The 20,981-nt window shown below is 44.4% G+C and overlaps 1 protein-coding gene across 1 annotated transcript; it reads left to right on the top strand.

Annotated features, from left to right (window-relative positions):
* Nucleotides 1-18,689: 18,689 nt before the first annotated feature.
* Nucleotides 18,690-19,346, top strand: LOC109744551 (glutaredoxin-C1-like). Its single transcript, XM_020303705.4, has one exon. It carries the CDS (start codon nucleotides 18,797-18,799, stop codon nucleotides 19,106-19,108), a length of 312 nt encoding a protein of 103 aa, XP_020159294.1. The 5' UTR covers nucleotides 18,690-18,796; the 3' UTR covers nucleotides 19,109-19,346.
* Nucleotides 19,347-20,981: the final 1,635 nt, after the last annotated feature.

Here is a 20,981-nt window from a genome sequence, read left to right on the forward strand (position 1 = left end):
AAAAACTCCAATGCTCCTTGAGCAATGTACTCTTATATTTAGCGTCCAGCTAAATCTTCACAATCGCCCATAAAGATATGTCTGGTTAAGAAGAACTAATTACTCTACAGGACTATTTCTCTGATGGCACTGAATGGGTCATGAATAATGTGAAGGAAATATGCCCTAGAGGCAATAATGAAGTTCTTATTTTATATTTCCTTATATCATGATAAATGTTTATTATTCATGCTTGAATTGTATTAACCGGAAACTTGATACATGTGTGGATACATAGACAAAACACCGTGTCCTTAGTAAGCCTCTACTAGACTAGCTCGTTAATCAAAGATGGTTAAGTTTCCTAACCATAGATATGTGTTGTCATTTGATGAGCGGGATCACATCATTAGGAGAATGATGTGATGGACATGACCCATCTGTTAGCTTAGCATATTGATCGTTCAGTTTTATTGCTATTGCTTTCTTCATGTCAAATACATATTCCTTCGACTATGAGATTATGCAACTCCTAGATACCGGAGGAATAGCTTGTGTTCTATCAAACATCAAAACATAACTGGGTGATTATACAGATGCTCTACAGGTATCTCCGAAGGTGTTTGTTGGGTTGGCATAGATCGAGATTAGGATTTGTCACTCCGAGTATCGGAGACGTATCTCTGGGCCCTCTCAATAATGCACATCATAAGAAGCCTTGCAAGCAATGTGACTAATGAGTTAGTTGCGGGATGATGCATTAAGGAACGAGTAAAGAGACTTGCCGGTAACGAGATTGAACTAGGTATGAAGATACCGACGATCGAATCTCGGGAAAGTAACATACCGATGACAAAAGGGAATAACGTATGTTGTCATTATGGTTTGACCGATAAAGATCTTCGTAGAATATGTAGGAACCAATATGAGCATCCAGGTTCCGCTGTTGGTTATTGACCGGAGAAGTGTCTCGGTCATGTCTACATAGTTCTCGAACCCGTAGGGTCCGCACGCTTAACGTTCGATGACGATTTTGTATTATATGAGTTATGTGATTTGGTGACCGAATGTTGTTCGGAGTCCCGGATGAGATCACGAACATGACGAGGAGTATCGAAATGGTCGAGAGGTAAAGATTCATATATAGGACGATAGTATTCGGACACCGGAAGTGTTCTGGGGGTACCGGGTATGTATCGGGTCACCGGAAGGGGTTCCTGGCAACCCCCGGCAAGCTATAAGGGCCTAATGGGCCAAGAGGGGAAACAAACCAGTCACTAAGGGGCTGGTGTGCCCCCCATATGGGCTGGCCAAATTGGAGAAAGAAAGGGGAAGAAGGAAAGGAAAAAAGGAATAGGATTCCCCCTTCCCCCTCTTCCCTTCCTACTCCGAATAGGAATAGGAAAGGGGGGAGGCCGAATTGGGAGGACCCCAAGTAGGATTCCTCTCCTCGCCTCTCCTCCCCTCCAACCTATATATATGTGGGGGGCATCGCTAGAAAACACAACAAACATTGTTAGCCGTGTGCGGCGCCCCCCTCCACAGTTTACGCCTCCGGTCATATTCACATAGTGCTTAGGCGAAGCACTGCGCGGATCAATTCACCATCACCGTCACCATGCCGTCGTGTTGACGGAACTCTCCCTCGACACTTTGCTAGATCAAGAGTTCGAGGGACGTCATCGAGCTGAACGTGTGCAGAACTTGGAGGTGCCGTACGTTCGGTGCTTGATCGATTGAATCGAGAAGACGTTCGACTACATCAACCGCATTAAGCTAACGCTTCCGCTTTCGGTCTACGAGGGTACGTGGACACACTCTCCCCCTCTCGTTTCAATGCATCTCCTAGATAGATCTTGCGTGAGCGTAGGAATTTTTTTGAAATTGCACGCTACGTTCCCTAACAGTGGCATCCGAGCCAGGTCTATGCGTAGATGATATGCACGAGTAGAACACAATGAGTTGTGGGTGATTATAGTCATACTGCTTACCACCACGTCTTATTTTGATTCGGCGGTATTGTTGGATGAAGCGGCCCAGACCAACCTTACATGAGACCGGTTCCACAGACAGACATGCAACTTGTTTTGCATAAAGGTGGCTGGCGGCTGTCTGTTTCTCTAGCTTTAGTTGAATCGAATTTGACTACGGCTGGTCCTTGTTGAAGGTTAAAATAGCAAACTTGACGAAACATCGTTGTGGTTTTGATGCGTAGGTAAGAACGGTTCTTACTAGAAGCCCGTAGCAGCCACGTAAAACTTGCAACAAGAAAGTAGAGGACGTCTAACTTGTTTTTGCAGGGCATGTTGTGATGTGATATGGTCAAGACATGATGTGATATACGTTGATGTATGAGATGATCATGTTTTTTAAAAGTTATCGGCAACTGGCAGGAGCCTTATGGTTGTCGCTTTATTGTATGAAATGCAAACGCCATGTAATTGCTTTACTTTATCACTACGCGTTAGCGATAGTTGTAGTTGGCGAGACGACAACGACGCTACGATGGGATCAAGGTGTCAAGCCGGTGACGATGGAAATCATGACGGTGCTTTGGATATGGAGATCAAAGGCACAAGATGATGATGGCCATATCATGTCACATATTTTGATTGAATGTGATGTTTATCTTTTATGCATCTTATTTTGCTTAGTACGGCGGTAGCATTATAGATGATCCCTCACTAAAATTTCAAGGTATAAGTGTTCTCCCTGAGTATGCACCATTGCGACAGTTCGTCGTGCCAAAACACCACGTGATGATCGGGTGTGATAAGCTCTACGTTCACATACAACGGGTGCAAGACAGTTTTGCACGTGCGGAATACTCGGGTTAAACTTGACGAGCCTAGCATGTACAAACATGGCCTCAGAACACTGGAGACCGAAAGGTCAAACATGAATCATATAGTAGATATTATCAACATAGAGATGTTCACCATTGAAAACTACTCCATCTCACGTGATGATCGGACATGATTTAGTTGATTTGGATCATGTAATCATTTAGATGACTTGAGGATGTCTATCTAAGTGGGAGTTCTTAAGTAATATGATTAATTGAACTTTAATTTATCATGAACTTAGTCCTGGTAGTATTTGCAAATTATGTTGTAGATCAATAGCTCGCGTTGTAGCTCCCCTATGTTTTTGATATGTTCCTAGAGAAAACTAAGTTGAAAGATGATAGTAGCAATGATGTGGACTGGGTCTGTGATATGAGAATTATCCTCATTGCTGCACATTAAAATTATGTCCTTGATGCACCGCTAGGTGATAGACCTATTGCAGGAGCAGATGCAGACGTTATGAATGTTTGGCAAGCTCGATATGATGACTACTTGATAGTTTAGTGCACCATGCTTTACGGCTTAGAACCGGTACTTCAAAAATGTTTTGAAGGCCATGGAGGATATGAGATGTTCCAAGAGCTGAAAATGATATTTCAGACTCATGCCCGTGTTAAGAGGTAGGAGACCTCTCACAAGTACTTTGCCTACAAGATGGAGGAGAATAGCTCAGCTAGTGAGCATGTGCTCAGAATGTCTGGGTACTACAATCGCTTGAATCAAGTGGGAGTTAATCTTCCAGATAAGATAGTGATTGACAGAGTTCTCTAGTCACTATCACCAAGTTACTAGAACTTCGTGATGAACTATAATATGCAAGGGATGACGAAAACGATTCCCAAGCTCATGTTGAAATCAGCGAAGGTAGAAATCAAGAAATAGCATCAAGTGTTGATGGTTAACAAGACCACTAGTTTCAAGAAAAAGGGCAAGGGAAAGAAAGGGAACTTCAAGTAGAATGGCAAGCAAGTTCTACTCCCATGAAGAAGCCCATAGCTAGACCTAAGCCTGAAACTGAGTGCTTCTACTGCAAAGGGACTGATCACTAAAAGTGGAACTGCCCCAAAAACCTTGGCGGATAAGAAGGATGGCAAATTGAACAAAGGTATATTTGATATACATGTTATTGATGTGTATTTTACTAGTGTTCATAGTAGCCCCTGGGTATTTGATACCGGTTCAGTTGCTAAGATTAGTAACTCGAAACAGGAGTTGCAGAATGAATAGAGACTAGTTAAGGGTGAGGTGACGATGTGTGTTGGAAGTGATTCCAATGTTGATAAGATCACCATCGCACACTCCCTCTACCTTTGGGATTAGTGTTGAACCTAAATAAATGTTATTTTGTGTTTGCGTTGAGCATGAATATGATTGGATCATGTTCATTGCAATACATTTATTCATTTAAGTCAGAGAATAATTGTTGTTTTGTTTACATGAATAAAACCTTCTATGGTCATACACCCAATATGAATGGTTTATTGAATCTCGATCGTAGTGATACACATATTCATAATATTGATGCCAAAAGATGCAAAGTTAATAATGATAGTGCGACATACTTGTGGCACTGCCGTTTAGGTCATATTGGTGTAAAGCGCATGAAGAAACTCCATGCAGATGGGCTTTTGGAATCACATGATTATGAATCATTTGATACTTGCGAACCATGCCTCATGGGCAAGATGACTAAAACTCCGTTCTCTGGAACAATGGAGCGAGCTAATGACTTATTGAAAATAATACATACCGATGTATGCGGTCCAATGAGTGTTGAGGCTCGCGGCGGGTATCGTTATTTTCTGACCTTCACAGATGATTTGAGCAGATATGGGTATATCTACTTAATGAACCACAAGTCTGAAACATTTGAAAAGTTCAAAGAATTTCAGAGTGAAGTGGAGAATCACGTAACAAGAAAATAAAGTTTTTCTACGATCTGACCGCGGAGGCGAATATTTGAGTTACGAGTTTGGCCTTCATTTAAAACAATGTGGAATAGTTTCACAACTCACGCCACCTAGAACACCGTAGCGTAATAGTGTGTCCGAATATCGTAACCGTACTTTATTAGGTATGGTGCAATCTATGATGTCTCTTACCGATTTACCACTATCGTTTTTGGGTTATGCATTAGAGACAGCTGCATTCACGTTAAATAGGGCAACATCTATATCCGTTGAGACGACACCGTATGAACTATGGTTTGGCAAGAAACCTAAGTTGTCGTTTCTTAAAGTTTGGGGTTGTGATGCTTATGTGAAAAAGCTTCAGCCTGATAAGCTCGAACCCAAATCGGGGAAGTGCGTCTTCATAGAATACTCAAAAGAAAATGTTGGGTACACCTTCTGTCACAGATCCGAAGGCAAGATATTTGTTGCTAAGAATGGATCCTTTCTAGAGAAGGAGTTTCTCTCGAAAGAAGTGAGTAGGAGGAAAGTAGAACTTGATGAGGTAATTGTACCTTCTCACGAATTGGAAAGTAGATCATCATAAAAAACCGTTCCCATGATGCCTACACCAAATAGAGAGGAAGCTAATGATAATGATCATGAAACTTCAGATGAAGTTACTGCCGAACTTCGTAGGTCAACCAGAGCACGATCGGCACCAGAGTGATACGGTAATCCTGTTCTGGAAGTCATGTTACTAGACCATGACGAACCTGCGAACTATGAGGAAGCGATGATGAGCCCAGATTCCGATAAATGGCTTGAGGCCATGAAAACTGAGATAGGATCCATGTATGAGAACAAAGTGTGGACTTTGGTGGACTTGCCCAATGATCGGCAAGCCATTAAAAATAAATGGATCTTCAAGAGGAAGACGGACACTGATGGTAGTGTTACTAAAGCTCGACTTTTCGCAAAAAAGGGTTTTTTGACAAGTTCAAGGAGTTGACTACGATGAGACTTTCTCACTCGTAGCGATGCTTAAGTCTGTCCGAATCATGTTAGCAATTGCCGCATTTTATGAAATCTGGCAAATGTATGTCCAAACTGCATTCCTTAATGGATTTATTAAAGAAGAGTTGTATATGATGCAACCAGAAGGTTTTGTCGATCCTAAAGGTGCTAACAAAGTGTGCAAACTCTAGTGATCCATCTATGGACTGGTGCAAGCATCTCGGAGTTGGAATATACGCTTTGCTAAGGTGATCAAAGCATATGGTTTTATACAGACTTATGGCGAAGCCTGTATTTATAAGAAAGTGAGTGGGAGCTCTGTAGCATTTCTGATATTATATATGGATGACATATTGTTGATCGGAAATGATATAGAATTTCTGGATAGCATAAAAGGATACTTGAATAAGAAATTTTCAATGAAATACCTCGGTGAAGCTGCTTACATATTGGGCATCAAGATCTATAGAGATAGATTAAAATGCTTGATAAGATTTTTCAATGAGTACATAACTTGACAAGATTTTGAAGTAGTTCAAAATGGAACAGTCAAAGAAGGAGTTCTTGCCTGTGTTGCAAAGGTGTGAAGTTGAGTAAGACTCAAAACCCGACCATGCAGAAAATAGAAAGAGAATGAAAGCCATTCCATATGCCTCAGCCATAGGTTCTATAAAGTATGCTATACTGTGTACCAGACCTATTGTGTACCTTGCCATGAGTTTGGCAAGGGGTTACGATAGTGATCCAGGAGTGGATCACTGGATAACAGTCAAAGTTATCCTTAGTTACCTAAGAGGACTAAGGAAATATTTCTCGGTTATGGAGGTGATAAAGAGTTCGTCGTAAAGAGTTACGCCGATGCAAGCTTTTACACTAATCCAGATGACTCTGAGTCTCAATCTGGATACGTATTGAAAGTGGGAGCAATTAGTTAGAGTAGCTCCATACAGAGCATTGTAGACATAGAAATTTGCAAACTACATACGGATCTGAATGTGGTAGACCCGTTGACTAAACTTCTCTCACAAGCAAAACATGATCACACCTTAGTACTCTTTGGGTGTTAATCACATAGCGTTGTGAACTAGATTATTGACTCTAGTAAACCCTTTGGGTGTTGGTCACATGGCGATGTGAACTATGGGTGTTAATCACATAAAGATGTGAACTATTGGTGTTAAATCACATGGTGATGTGAACTAGATTATTGACTCTAGTGCAAGTGGGAGACTGAAGGAAATATGCCCTAGAGGCAATAATAAAGTTGTTATTTTATATTTCCTTATATCATGATAAATGTTTATTATTCATGCTAGAATTGTATTAACCGGAAACTTGATACATGTGTGCATACATAGACAAAACACTGTGTCCCTAGTAAGCCTCTACTAGACTAGCTCGTTAATCAAAGATGGTTAAGTTTCCTAACCATAGATATGTGTTGTCATTTGATGAGCGGGATCACATCATTAGGAGAATGATGTGATGGACATGACCCATCCTTTAGCTTAGCATATTTGATCGTTCGGTTTTATTGCTATTGCGTTCTTCATGTCAAATACATATTCCATAGACTATGAGATTATGCAACTCCCGGATACCGGAGGAATACCTTGTGTGCTATCAAATGTCACAACGTAACTGAGTGATTATAAATATGCTCTACAGGTATCTCCGAAGGTGTTTGTTGGGTTGGCATAGATCGAGATTAGGATTTGTCACTCCGAGTATCGGAGAGGTATCTCTGGGCCCTCTCGATAATGCACATCATAAGAAGCCTTGCAAGCAATGTGGAGTTAGTTGCGGGATGATGTATTACGGAACGAGTAAAGAGACTTGCCGATAACGAGATTGAACTAGGTATGAAGATACCGACGATCGAATCTCGGGCAAGTAACATACCGATGACAAAGGGAATAACGTATGTTGTCATTACGGTTTGACCGGTAAAGATCTTCGTGGAATATGTAGGAATCAATACGAGCATCCAGGTTCCGTTGTTGGTTATTGACCGGAGAAGTGTCTCGGTCATGTCTACATAGTTCTCGAACCCATAGGGTCCGCACGCTTAACGTTTGATGACGATTTTGTATTATATGAGTTATGTGATTTGGTGACTGAATGTTGTTCGGAGTCCCGGATGAGATCACAGACATGACGAGGAGTCTCGAAATGGTCGAGAGGTAAAGATTCATATATAGGACGATAGTATTCGGACACCGGAAGTGTTCTGGGGGTACCGGGTACGTATCGGGTCAATGGAAGGGGTTCCGGGCAACCCCCGGCAAGCTATATGGGCCTAATGGGCCAAGAGGGGAAACACACCAGCCACTAAGGGGCTGGTGTGCCCCCCATATGGGCTGGCCTGTTGGAGATCGTTGCAGAAATTAAAAAATTTCTACGCATCACCAAGAACAATCTATGGAGTCTTCTAGCAACGAGAGGGAAAAGAGTGCATCTACATACCCTTGTAGATCGCGAGCGGAAGCGTTCAAGTGAACGGGGTTGATGGAGTCGTACTCGTCGTGATCCAAATCACCGATGACCGAGCGCCGAACGGACGGCACCTCCGCGTTCAACACACGTACGGTTGGGAAGACGTCTCCTCCTTCTTGATCCAGCAAGGGGGAGGGAGAGGTTGATGGAGATCCAGCAGCACGACGGCGTGGTGGTGGAAGCAGCGGGGATCTCAGCAGGGCTTCGCCAAGCTCAGCGAGAGGGAGAGGTGTCACGGGAGGGAGAGGGAGGCGCCAGGGGCTTGGGTTCGGCTGCCCTCCCTCCCCCCTCTTTATATAGGGCCCCTGGGGGGGCGCCGGCCCTAGGAGATCCAATCTCCAAGGGGGGGCGGCGGCCAAGGGGGTGGCTTGCCCCCCAAGCCAAGTGGGGCGCCCCCCACCCCTAGGGTTTCCAACCCTAGGCGCAGGGGGAGGCCCAAGGGGGGCGCACCAGCCCTCCAGGGGCTGGTTCCCTCCCACTTCAGCCCATGGGGCCCTCCGGGATAGGTGGCCCCACCCGGTGGACCCCCCGGGACCCTTCCGGTGGTCCCGGTACAAAACCGGTGACCCCCGAAACTTTCCCGGTGGCCGAAACTGGACTTCCTATATACAATTCTTCACCTCCGGACCATTCCGGAACTCCTCGTGACGGGATCTCATCCGGGACTCTGAACAACTTTCGGATTTCCGCATACTAATATCTCTACAACCCTAGCGTCACCGAACCTTAAGTGTGTAGACCCTACGGGTTCGGGAGACATGCAGACATGACCGAGACGACTCTCCGGTCAATAACCAACAGCGGGATCTGGATACCCATGTTGGCTCCCACATGTTCCACGATGATCTCATCGGATGAACCACGATGTCGAGGATTCAATCAATCCCGTATACAATTCCCTTTGTCAATCGGTACGTTACTTGCCCGAGATTCGATCGTCGGTATCCCAATACCTTGTTCAATCTCGTTACCGGCAAGTCACTTTACTCGTACAGTAATGCATGATCCCGTGACCAAACACTTGGTCACATTGAGCTCATTATGATGATGCATTACCGAGTGGGCCCAGAGATACCTCTCCGTCATACGGAGTGACAAATCCCAGTCTCGATTCGTGCCAACCCAACAGACACTTTCGGAGATACCCGTAGTGTACCTTTATAGCCACCCAGTTACGTTGTGACGTTTGGCACACCCAAAGCACTCCTATGGTATCCGGGAGTTGCACAATCTCATGGTCTAAGGAAATGATACTTGACATTTGGAAAAGCTCTAGCAAACGAACTACACGATCTTGTGCTATGCTTAGGATTGGGTCTTGTCCATCACATCATTCTCCTAATGATGTGATCCCGTTATCAATGACATCCAATGTCCATAGTCAGGAAACCATGACTATCTGTTGATCAACGAGCTAGTCAACTAGAGGCTCACTAGGGACATGTTGTGGTCTATGTATTCACACATGTATTACGATTTCCGGATAACACAATTATAGCATGAACAATAGACAATTATCATGAACAAGGAAATATAATAATAACCATTTTATTATTGCCTCTAGGGCATATTTCCAACAGTCTCCCACTTGCACTAGAGTCAATAATCTAGTTACATTGTGATGAATCGAACACCCATAGAGTTCTGGTGTTGATCATGTTTTGCTCTAGGGAGAGATTTAGTCAACGGATCTGCTACATTCAGGTCCGTATGTACTTTACAAATATCTATGTCTCCATTTTGAACATTTTCACGAATGGAGTTGAAGCGACGGTTGATATGCCTGGTCTTCCTATGAAACCTAGGCTCCTTGGCAAGGGCAATAGCTCCAGTGTTGTCACAGAAGAGAGTCATCGGGCCCGACGCATTGGGAATAACTCCTAGGTCGGTAATGAACTCCTTCACCCAGATTGCTTCTTGTGCTGCCTCTGAGGCGGCCATGTATTCCGCTTCACATGTAGATCCCGCCACAATGCTTTGCTTGCAACTGCACCAGCTTACTGCCCCACCATTCAAAATATACACGTATCCGGTTTGTGACTTAGAGTCATCCAGATCTGTGTCGAAGCTAGCATCAACGTAACCCTTTACGACAAGCTCTTCGTCACCTCCATAAACGAGAAACATATCCTTAGTCCTCTTCAGGTACTTCAGGATATTCTTGACCGCTGTCCAGTGTTCCATTCCGGGATTACTTTGGTACCTTCCTACCAAACTTACGGCAAGGTTTACATCAGGTCTGGTACACAGCATGGCATACATAATAGACCCTATGGCCGAGGCATAGGGGACGACACTCATCTTTTCTCTATCTTCTGCCGTGGTCGGGCATTGAGCCGTGCTCAATTGCACACCTTGCAATACAGGCAAGAACCCCTTCTTGGACTGATCCATATTGAACTTCTTCAATATCTTGTCAAGGTACGTACTTTGTGAAAGACCAATGAGGCGTCTTGATCTATCTCTATAGATCTTGATGCCTAATATATAAGCAGCTTCTCCAAGGTCCTTCATGGAAAAACACTTGTTCAAGTAGGCCTTTATGCTTCCCAAGAATTCTATATCATTTCCCATCAACAGTATGTCATCCACATATAATATGAGAAATGCTACAGAGCTCCCACTCACTTTCTTGTAAACACAGGCTTCTCCATAAGTCTGTGTAAACCCAAACGCTTTGATCATCTCATCAAATCGAATGTTCCAACTCCGAGATGCTTGCACCAGCCCATAGATGGAGCGCTGGAGCTTGCATACCTTGTTAGCATTCTTAGGATCGACAAAACCTTCCGGCTGCATCATATACAATTCTTCCTTAAGAAAGCCGTTAAGGAATGCCGTTTTGACGTCCATTTGCCATATCTCATAATCATAGAATGCGGCAATTGCTAACATGATTCGGACGGACCTCAGCTTCGCTACGGGTGAGAAAGTCTCATCGTAGTCAACCCCTTGAACTTGTCGATAACCCTTAGCGACAAGTCGAGCCTTATAGATGGTCACATTACCATCCGCGTCTGTCTTCTTCTTAAAGATCCATTTATTTTCTATGGCTCGCCGATCATCGGGCAAGTCAGTCAAAGTCCATACTTCGTTTTCATGCATAGATCCTATCTCGGATTTCATGGCTTCTAGCCATTTGTTGGAATCTGGGCCCGCCATTGCTTCTTCATAGTTTGAAAGTTCACCGTTGTCTAACAACACGATTTCCAGGACAGGGTTGCCATACCACTCTGGTGTGGAACGTGTCCTCGTGGACCTACGAAGTTCAGTAGTAACTTGATCCGAAGTACCTTGATCATCATCATTAGCTTCCTCTAGTCAGTGCAGGCACCATAGGAACATCTTCCTGAGCTGCGCTACTTTCCGGTTCAAGAGGTAGTACTTCATCAAGTTCCACTTTCCTCCCACTTACTTCTTTCGAGAGAAACTCTTTCTCCAGAAAGGACCCGTTGTTGGCAACAAAGATCTTGCCTTCGGATCTGAGGTAGAAGGTATACCCAATGGTTTCCTTAGGGTATCCTATGAAGACGCATTTTTCCGACTTGGGTTCGAGCTTTTCAGGTTGAAGTTTCTTGACATAAGCATCGCATCCCCAAACTTTTAGAAAGGACAGCTTAGGTTTCTTCCCAAACCATAATTCATACGGTGTCGTCTCAACGGATTTTGACAGAGCCCTATTTAAAGTGAATGCGGCAGTCTCTAAAGCATAGCCCCAAAATGAGAGCGGTAGATCGGTAAGAGACATCATAGATCGCACCATATCCAATAGAGTGCGATTACGACGTTCGGACACACCATTTCGCTGAGGTGTTCCAGGCGGCGTGAGTTGTGAAACTATTCCACATTTCCTTAAGTGTGTGCCAAATTCGTGACTCAAATATTCCCCTCCACGATCTGATCGTAAGAATTTTATTTTCCTGTCACGTTGATTCTCAACCTCACTCTGAAATTCCTTGAACTTTTCAAAGGTCTCAGACTTGTGTTTCATTAGGTAGACATACCCATATCTACTCAAGTCATCAGTGAGAGTGAGAACATAACGATAGCCACCGCGAGCCTCAACACTCATTGGACCGCACACATCAGTATGTATGATTTCCAATAAGTTGGTTGCTCGCTCCATTGTTCCGGAGAACGGAGTCTTGGTCATCTTACCCATGAGGCATGGTTCGCACGTGTCAAATGATTCATAATCAAGAGACTCTAAAAGTCCATCAGCATGGAGCTTCTTCATGCGCTTGACACCAATGTGACCAAGACGGCAGTGCCACAAGTATGTGGGACTATCATTATCAACCTTCTATCTTTTGGTACTCACACTATGAATATGTGTAACACTACGTTCGAGATTCATTAAGAATAAACCATTAACCAGCGGGGCATGACCATAAAACATATCTCTCATATAAATAGAACAACCATTATTCTCGGATTTAAATGAGTAGCCATCTCGAATTAAACGAGATCCTGATACAATGTTCATGCTCAAAGCTGGCACTAAATAACAATTATTGAGGTTTAAAACTAATCACGTAGGTAAATGTAGAGGTAGCGTGCCGACGGCGATCACATCGACCTTGGAACCATTCCCGACGCGCATCGTCACCTCGTCCTTTGCCAGTCTCCATTTATTCCGCAGCTCCTGCTTTGAGTTACAAATATGAGCAACCGCACCGGTATCAAATACCCAGGAGCTACTACGAGTGCTGGTAAGGTACACATCAATAACATCTATATCACATATACCTTTGGTGTTGCCGGCCTTCTTGTCCGCTAAGTACTTGGGGCAGTTCCGCTTCCAGTGACCACTTCCCTTGCAATAAAAGCACTCAGTCTCAGGCTTGGGTCCATTCTTTGGCTTCTTCCCGGCAACTGGCTTACCGGGCGCGGCAACTCCCTTGCCGTCCTTCTTGAAGTTCTTCTTACCCTTGCCTTTCTTGAACTTAGTGGTTTTATTCACCATCAACACTTGATGTTCCTTTTTGATCTCCACCTCCGCTGATTTCAGCATTGAATATACCTCAGGAATGGTCTTTTCCATCCCCTGCATATTGAAGTTCATCACAAAGCTCCGACTGAAGGATTCTGTCAATGACCGCGTCATCCGGGAGATTAACTCCCAGCTGAGTCAAGCGGTTGTGTAACCCAGACATTTTGAGTATGTGCTCACTGACAGAACTATTTTCCTCCATCTTACAACTGAAGAACTTGTCGGAGACTTCATATCTCTCGACCCGGGCATGAGCTTGGAAAACCATTTTCAGCTCTTCGAACATCTCATATGCTCCGTGTTGCTCAAAACGCTTTTGGAGCCCCGGTTCTAAGCTGTAAAGCATGCCGCACTGAACGAGGGAGTAATCATCAGCACGCTGCTGCCAAGCATTCATAACGTCTTGGTTCTCTGGGATGGGTGCGTCACCTAGCGGTGCTTCTAGGACATAATCTTTCTTGGCAGCTATGAGGATGATCCTCAGGTTCCGGACCCAGTCCGTATAGTTGCTGCCATCATCTTTCAGCTTGGTTTTCTCTAGGAACGCGTTGAAGTTGAGGGCAACATTAGCGTGGGCCATTTGATCTACAAGACATATTGTAAAGATTTTAGACTAAGTTCATGATAATTAAGTTCATATAATCAAATTATTCAATGAACTCCCACTCAGATAGACATCCCTCTAGTCATCTAAGTGAAACATGATCCGAGTCAACTAGGCCGTGTCCGGTCATCACGTGAGACGGACTAGTCAACATCGGTGAACATCTTCATGTTGATCGTATCTTCTATACGACTCATGCTCGACCTTTCGGTCTTCCGTGTTCCGAGGCCATGTCTGTACATGCTAGGCTCGTCAAGTCAACCTAAGTGTATTGTGTGTGTAAATCTGGCTTACACCCGTTGTATTCGAGCGTTAGAATCTATCACACCCGATCATCACGTGGTGCTTCGAAACAACGAACCTTCGCAACGGTGCATAGTTAGGGGGAACACTTTCTTGAAATTATTGCGAGGGATCATCTTATTTAAGCTACCGTCGTTCTAAGCAAATAAGATGTCAAACATGATAAACATCACATGCAATCAAATAGTGACATGATATGGCCAATATCATTTTGCTCCTTTTGATCTCCATCTTCGGCGCGCCATGATCATCGTCATCACCGGCATGACACCATGATCTCCATCATCGTGTCTTCATGAAGTTGTCTCGTCATTTATTACTTCTACTACTATGGCTAACGGTTTAGCAATAAAGTAAAGTAATTTACATGACGTTATATGTTGACACGCAGGTCATAAATAAATTAAGACAACTCCTATGGCTCCTGCCGGTTGTCATGCTCATCGACATGCAAGTCGTGATTCCTATTGCAAGAACATGATCAATCTCATACATCACATATATCATTCATCACATCCTTTTGGCCATATCACATCACACGGCATATGCTGCAAAAACAAGTTAGACGTCCTCTAATTGTTGTTGCAAGTTTTTTACGTGGCTGCTATAGGTTTCTTAGCAAGAACGTTTCTTACCTACGCCAAAACCACAGCGTGATATGCCAATTTCTATTTACCCTTCATAAGGACCCTTTTCATCGAATCCGATCCGACTAAAGTGGGAGAGACAGACACCCGCTAGCCACCTTATGCAACTAGTGCATGTCAGTCGGTGGAACCTGTCTCACGTAAGCGTACGTGTAAGGTCGGTCCGGGTCGCTTCATCCCACGATGCCGCCGAAACAAGATAAGACTAGTAGTGGCAAGAAAATTGACAACATCTACGCCCACAACAAGTTTGTGTTCTACTCGTGCATAGAAACTACGCATAAACCTGGCTCTGATACCACTGAAGGAGATCGTTGCAGAAATTAAAAAATTTCTACGCATCACCAAGAACAATCTATGGAGTCTTCTAGCAACGAGAGGGAAAAGAGTGCATCTACATACCCTTGTAGATCGCGAGCGGAAGCGTTCAAGTGAACGGGATTGATGGAGTCGTACTCGTCGTGATCCAGATCACCGATGACCGAGCGCCGAACGGACGGCACCTCCGCGTTCAACACACGTACGGTTGGGAAGACGTATCCTCCATCTTGATCCAGCAAGGGGGAGGGAGAGGTTGATGGAGATCCAGCAGCACGACGGCGTGGTGGTGGAAGCAGCGGGGATCTCGGCAGGGCTTCGCCAAGCTCAGCGAGAGGGAGAGGTGTCACGGGAGGGAGAGGGAGGCGCCAGGGGCTTGGGTTCGGCTGCCCTCCCTCCCCCCTCTTTATATAGGGCCCCTGGGGGGGCGCCGGCCCTAGGAGATCCAATCTCCAAGGGGGAGCGGCGGCCAAGGGGGTGGCTTGCCCCCCAAGCCAAGTGGGGCGCCCCCCACCCCTAGGGTTTCCAACCCTAGGCGCAGGGGGAGGCCCAAGGGGGGCGCACCAGCCCACCAGGGGCTGGTTCCCTCACACTTCAGCCCATGGGGCCCTCCGGGATAGGTGGCCCCACCCGGTGGACCCCCCGGGACCCTTCCGGTGGTCCCGGTACAAAACCGGTGACCCCCGAAACTTTCCCGGTGGCCGAAACTGGACTTCCTATATACAATTCTTCACCTCCGGACCATTCCGGAACTCCTCGTGACGTCCGGGATCTCATCCGGGACTCCGAACAACTTTCGGATTTCCGCATACTAATATCTCTACAACCCTAGCGTCACCGAACCTTAAGTGTGTAGACCCTACGGGTTCGGGAGACATGCAGACATGACCGAGACGACTCTCCGGTCAATAACCAACAGGGGGATCTGGATACCCATGTTGGCTCCCACATGTTCCACGATGATCTCATCGGATGAACCACGATGTCGAGGATTCAATCAATCCCGTATACAATTCCCTTTGTCAATCGGTACGTTACTTGCCCGAGATTCGATCGTCGGTATCCCAATACCTTGTTCAATCTCGTTACCGGCAAGTCACTTTACTCGTACCATAATGCATGATCCCGTGACCAAACACTTGGTCACATTGAGCTCATTATGATGATGCATTACCGAGTGGGCCCAGAGATACCTCTCCGTCATAAGGAGTGACAAATCCCAGTATCGATTCGTGCCAACCCAACAGACACTTTCGGAGATACCCGTAGTGCACCTTTATAGCCACCCAGTTACGCTGTGACGTTTGGCACACCCAAAGCACTCCTATGGTATCCGGGAGTTGCACAATCTCATGGTCTAAGGAAATGATACTTGACATTTGGAAAAGCTCTAGCAAACGAACTACACGATCTTGTGCTATGCTTAGGATTGGGTCTTGTCCATCACATCATTCTCCTAATGATGTGATCCCGTTATCAATGACATCCAATGTCCATAGTCAGGAAACCATGACTATCTGTTGATCAACGAGCTAGTCAACTAGAGGCTCACTAGGGACATGTTGTGGTCTATGTATTCACACATGTATTACGATTTCCGGATAACACAATTATAGCATGAACAATAGACAATTATCATGAACAAGGAAATATAATAATAACCATTTTATTATTGCCTCTAGGGCATATTTCCAACATGGCCAAATTGGAGAAAGAAAGGGGAAGAAGGAAAGGGAAAAGGGAATAGGATTCCCCCTTCCCCCTCTTCCCTTCCTACTCCGAATAGGAATAGGAAAGGGGGAGGCCGAATTGGGAGGACCCCAAGTAGGATTCCTCCTACTTGGGGCGCCCCCTTGGCTGCCTCTCCTCCCCTCCAACCTATATATATGTGGGGGGCACCGCTAGAACACACAACAAACATTGTTAGCCGTGTGCGGCGCCCCCCTCCATAGTTTACGCCTCCGGTCATATTCACGTAGTGCTTAGGCAAAGCCCTGCGCGGATCACTTCACGATCACCGTCACCATGCCGTCGTGCTGACGGAACTCTCCCTCGACACTTTGCTGGATCAAGAGTTTGAGGGACGTCATCGAGATGAACGTGTGCGGAACTCGGAGGTGCCGTATGTTCGGTGCTTGATCGGTTGAATCGAGAAGACGTTCGACTACATCAACCGCGTTAAGCTAACGCTTCCGCTTTCGGTCTACGTACGTGGACACACTCTCCCCCTCTCTTTGCTATGCATCTCCTAGATAGATCTTGCGTGAGTGTAGGAAATTTTTTGAAATTGCATGCTACGTTCCCTAACATAATAGATGTACTAATAATATGACCGGACATAGAAGTTTATTCGTCGATCTTAAATTGATTACTTCCTCACAGAAGCATATCACTTTTGGCGACACCAACAAAGTTAAGGTAATTGAGTTAGGTTAAGTTGTCATATCTGAAGAGAAACATATTGATAAGGTCATGCTTGTTCAATCTCTTGGATTGAATCTAATGTCCATTTCAAAGCTTTGTGATATGGAAATGATGGTCTTATTCACAAAATCTAGATGTGTGGTTATCATGAAAAATGATAACACCTTGTCTTTGAAGGTGTTAGAAAATGTGATTTATATATTGTGGATTTCTCTAAGGGTCCAACAGTTATCACATGTTTGCCCGCAAAGACTACAGATTGTTGGTTGTGGGACTGAAGGCTTGGCCATGCAGGTGCAGGAAACTTGCAGACTTTGCTGAAGAAAAAGCACATCGTAGGAATTGCCTTAAATTCGATAAAGATCGCCTCTGTGGTGCATGACTGCATGTGAAGCTGACAAGCTCATGAAGAAATCGCATTCTGTGAAGACTAACCATGACAAGGCCACTCGAAATTCTTCACATGGACATGTTCGGCCCGCAGAACTGCTCTAGCTTCGGTGCCAACCACTATGGACTCGTCATTTTCTATGATTTTCCCCGATTCACCCGAGTATTCTTTTTCGAGAACAATTTCAGAACCCAGGAAATCTTGAAACATTTCGCCTAGAAGGCTCAAAATGAATATGAAGTCACTATTAAGCACGTGAGAAGTGAAAGTGGCATGGAGATATCTAAGAATTTCTTGATGATTATGGCATCAACCATAAGTTCTTCGCAGCTTATACTCCACAACAAAATGGAGTGGTGGAGAGGAAGAATCAGATGCTCATTAAAATGGTATCATGCTTAATAAGTACAAGGCCTCAATGCGATTTTGGGCGGACGCCATCAACAAAGGTCTATATGATCTCAGCAGGATCTCTCTCCATGTCTCTCTCATCTGACTTGTCGAATAGGGGATAGAAGAGAATTTACTAAAAGTCAGAGCTCCATGCCTTATCCACAATATAATCCATTGCATCTTGGCCCCTTTGGCATCAGGTCGCCGCATCGCCATTGCCATCCAGAAATTCGATACTCCACAGTCCACAGACGACACTGAGTGGTGCAAAGGAGCTCGGCATTTGTCCGAACGCTCCCGTATCACCTTTTTCCGGTCAAATTGCTCGAAGATAATCCTGCCGGTGCACATTTCCATGGCTATATATGCAACGCGCCCTGTGCCCAACTCTAAGCAAGCGAGCACAACTCAAAAGTCAAAGCCTCGTATACGAGAGCAAGCTTAGCTACAAATTAAGCTCTCTAGCACTAACACTGAAGACCTGGCCGGCCTGATGGAGCAGGTGACGAAGCTAGCGGGGCGGCGGGCAGTGGTGATCTTCGGCATGAGCTCCTGCTGCATGTGCCACACGATGACGAGCCTACTCCGGGATCTCGGGGCGAACCCGACGGTGGTGGAACTGGACGAGGAACCTAGGGGGAAGGAGATGGAGAAGGCGCTGGCGCGGCTCATCGGCCGGAACCCTGCCGTGCCGGCGGTGTTCATCGGCGGCAGGCTCGTCGGATGCACCGACAAGGTCATGTCCCTTCACCTCAGCGGCAAGCTTGTCCCGCTGCTTCGTCATGCAGGTGCAGTCTGGGTGTAGTGCATGGGAAGGTTTTGTAGATATTCGGCCTGATGCAGAGAATAATGTAATACACGTACGTGTACGTGCTCTGTTATCCTTTCTGTATTAGGTGATGTGGAGACCAAGGAAATCATGTAGGTGTTTCTTTTTTTTAAACTGTAGCTGGGAGTACCTGTCCTGTCAAAGTGTTAAGCATTATAATTAGTGTTGTCTTAGTTAAACTTTGTACTAATAGTCTTACATTAAAATATGAACAGTACTCCCTCGGTTCTAAATTATAAGATGTTCTAACATTTTTCTGAATCGAATGAATATAGACATGTTTTAGTGTGTTTGTTCATTCATTTCAGTCCGTACGTAGTCCAGTTTCAAATATTGAAAATATCTTATAATTCGAAACGGAGGGAGTACCAAATACTCCCTCCGTAAACTAATATAAGAACGTTTAGAATACTAAAATAGTGATCTAAACACTCTTATATTAGTTTACAGAGGGAGTACATACAATATGAAAATATATTACATGATGGATCTAATGATACATATTCGGTATCCTGAATGGTGATATTTTTTCTGTAACCTTGCTCAAACTTCAAAAATATTGACTTTAAGATAATAGGTTAAGTAAACAAAACTGAGGTTTTTTTTTCTTCTTTTGAGAACAAACTAGGTGAAGTAAAATTCAACTTTCCGAAATTGAACTTTTGAAAACTTGAACTTATAGAAATATTAAATATTCAGAATTGTGATGAACGTTGCATAGAAAAAAATATGAAATTTTTGCACGTGTGGGCCCCACCATGAAACTCTTCTTTGTGTTCATGCAGCTCCTCAGAAAAACGTGTGGCCGCCCGACATGAGTAGGGCGCTCGTGTTAAATCCCCCGACAGGCCGACAATAAGCCCGCGCCAGCGCAATGACCCCTTATGGAGGCCCCCTCTACGTCGCTCATTGCCAGTTATTGGCGGAGCGCATAGGGCATAGCTTCCCTTTCGTCTTCTAGTTTTCTAGTCGGTTTTCTCGAGAAAAAGTGAACTAAGGGATTATTCGTGTCATATTTTAAAAATGCTTAATTTTAAACATTCCCACGAATTTGCAAAAAAAATGTTCGGGGTACTTTAAATATGCTCCTGAATTCAAGTATGTTCACCAATTAAAAAATATTCATAAATTTTAAAAATGCTCGTGTGTTTTCAAAAATGTTCATGAATTTTATAATTATTCATGTATTCCTAAAATCATTCTAAATTTTGTAAAATATGATTTCTAAAAGAGGTAAAGGATAAAAAGAAATTATCGAAAGAAAGACCACCTAAAATAGAGATGAAACGAAAAAAGGAAAATAGTTACCCTCAATATCGCGTCTCCACATGTTTAATTGGGCTAGCCCAGTGGCGGTGCCAGAAATCCAATCATGTGTGGTCAATTGAATGTTGTATAGTCAAGTATATGCATTTATAATATTTTTTGGCATAATTTCTACTTGATATTTGTAGTTTTTGCCATAAGATGTGTAGTCAATTGACTACCCAGCTTAAGTGTGGCTTCGCCACTGGGCTAGCCCATGGATGATCGTTCTGAGCGTTTGGGTTACATCTTGTCACACATAGGGACAAATACGAAACTAGGGAGCAACTAACTATTGATTCTCGTAAAGGTCTTTACTTTCTGGGAGCGTAGTAAGTGGTGCACTTAGCTGCCGCCACGTGTTGCACGTTGGGCGTTCCCTCTAGATTTTGTCTTTTTACGCGTTTTTGAATTTTAGATGGGTTTTTTCAAGGTTTTTTACTTCGGTTTTTGCCTGGTTTTCCTTAGATTTTGGAGGAAAATATTTTTTTGAGAAAAAAGTAGTTTTCCGCGAGAAGCATGTGCTTCTACTGAAAAGGGAAAA

The sequence above is a fragment of the Aegilops tauschii genome, chromosome 5 (genome assembly GCF_002575655.3).
Source record: "Aegilops tauschii subsp. strangulata cultivar AL8/78 chromosome 5, Aet v6.0, whole genome shotgun sequence".
Lineage (NCBI taxonomy): Eukaryota > Viridiplantae > Streptophyta > Magnoliopsida > Poales > Poaceae > Aegilops > Aegilops tauschii.

What these genes read in the sequence shown, in the direction of transcription:
- LOC109744551 (XM_020303705.4), top strand. Translation starts at nt 18,797, where the DNA reads ATGGAGCAGGTGACGAAGCTAGCGGGGCGGCGGGCAGTGGTGATCTTC.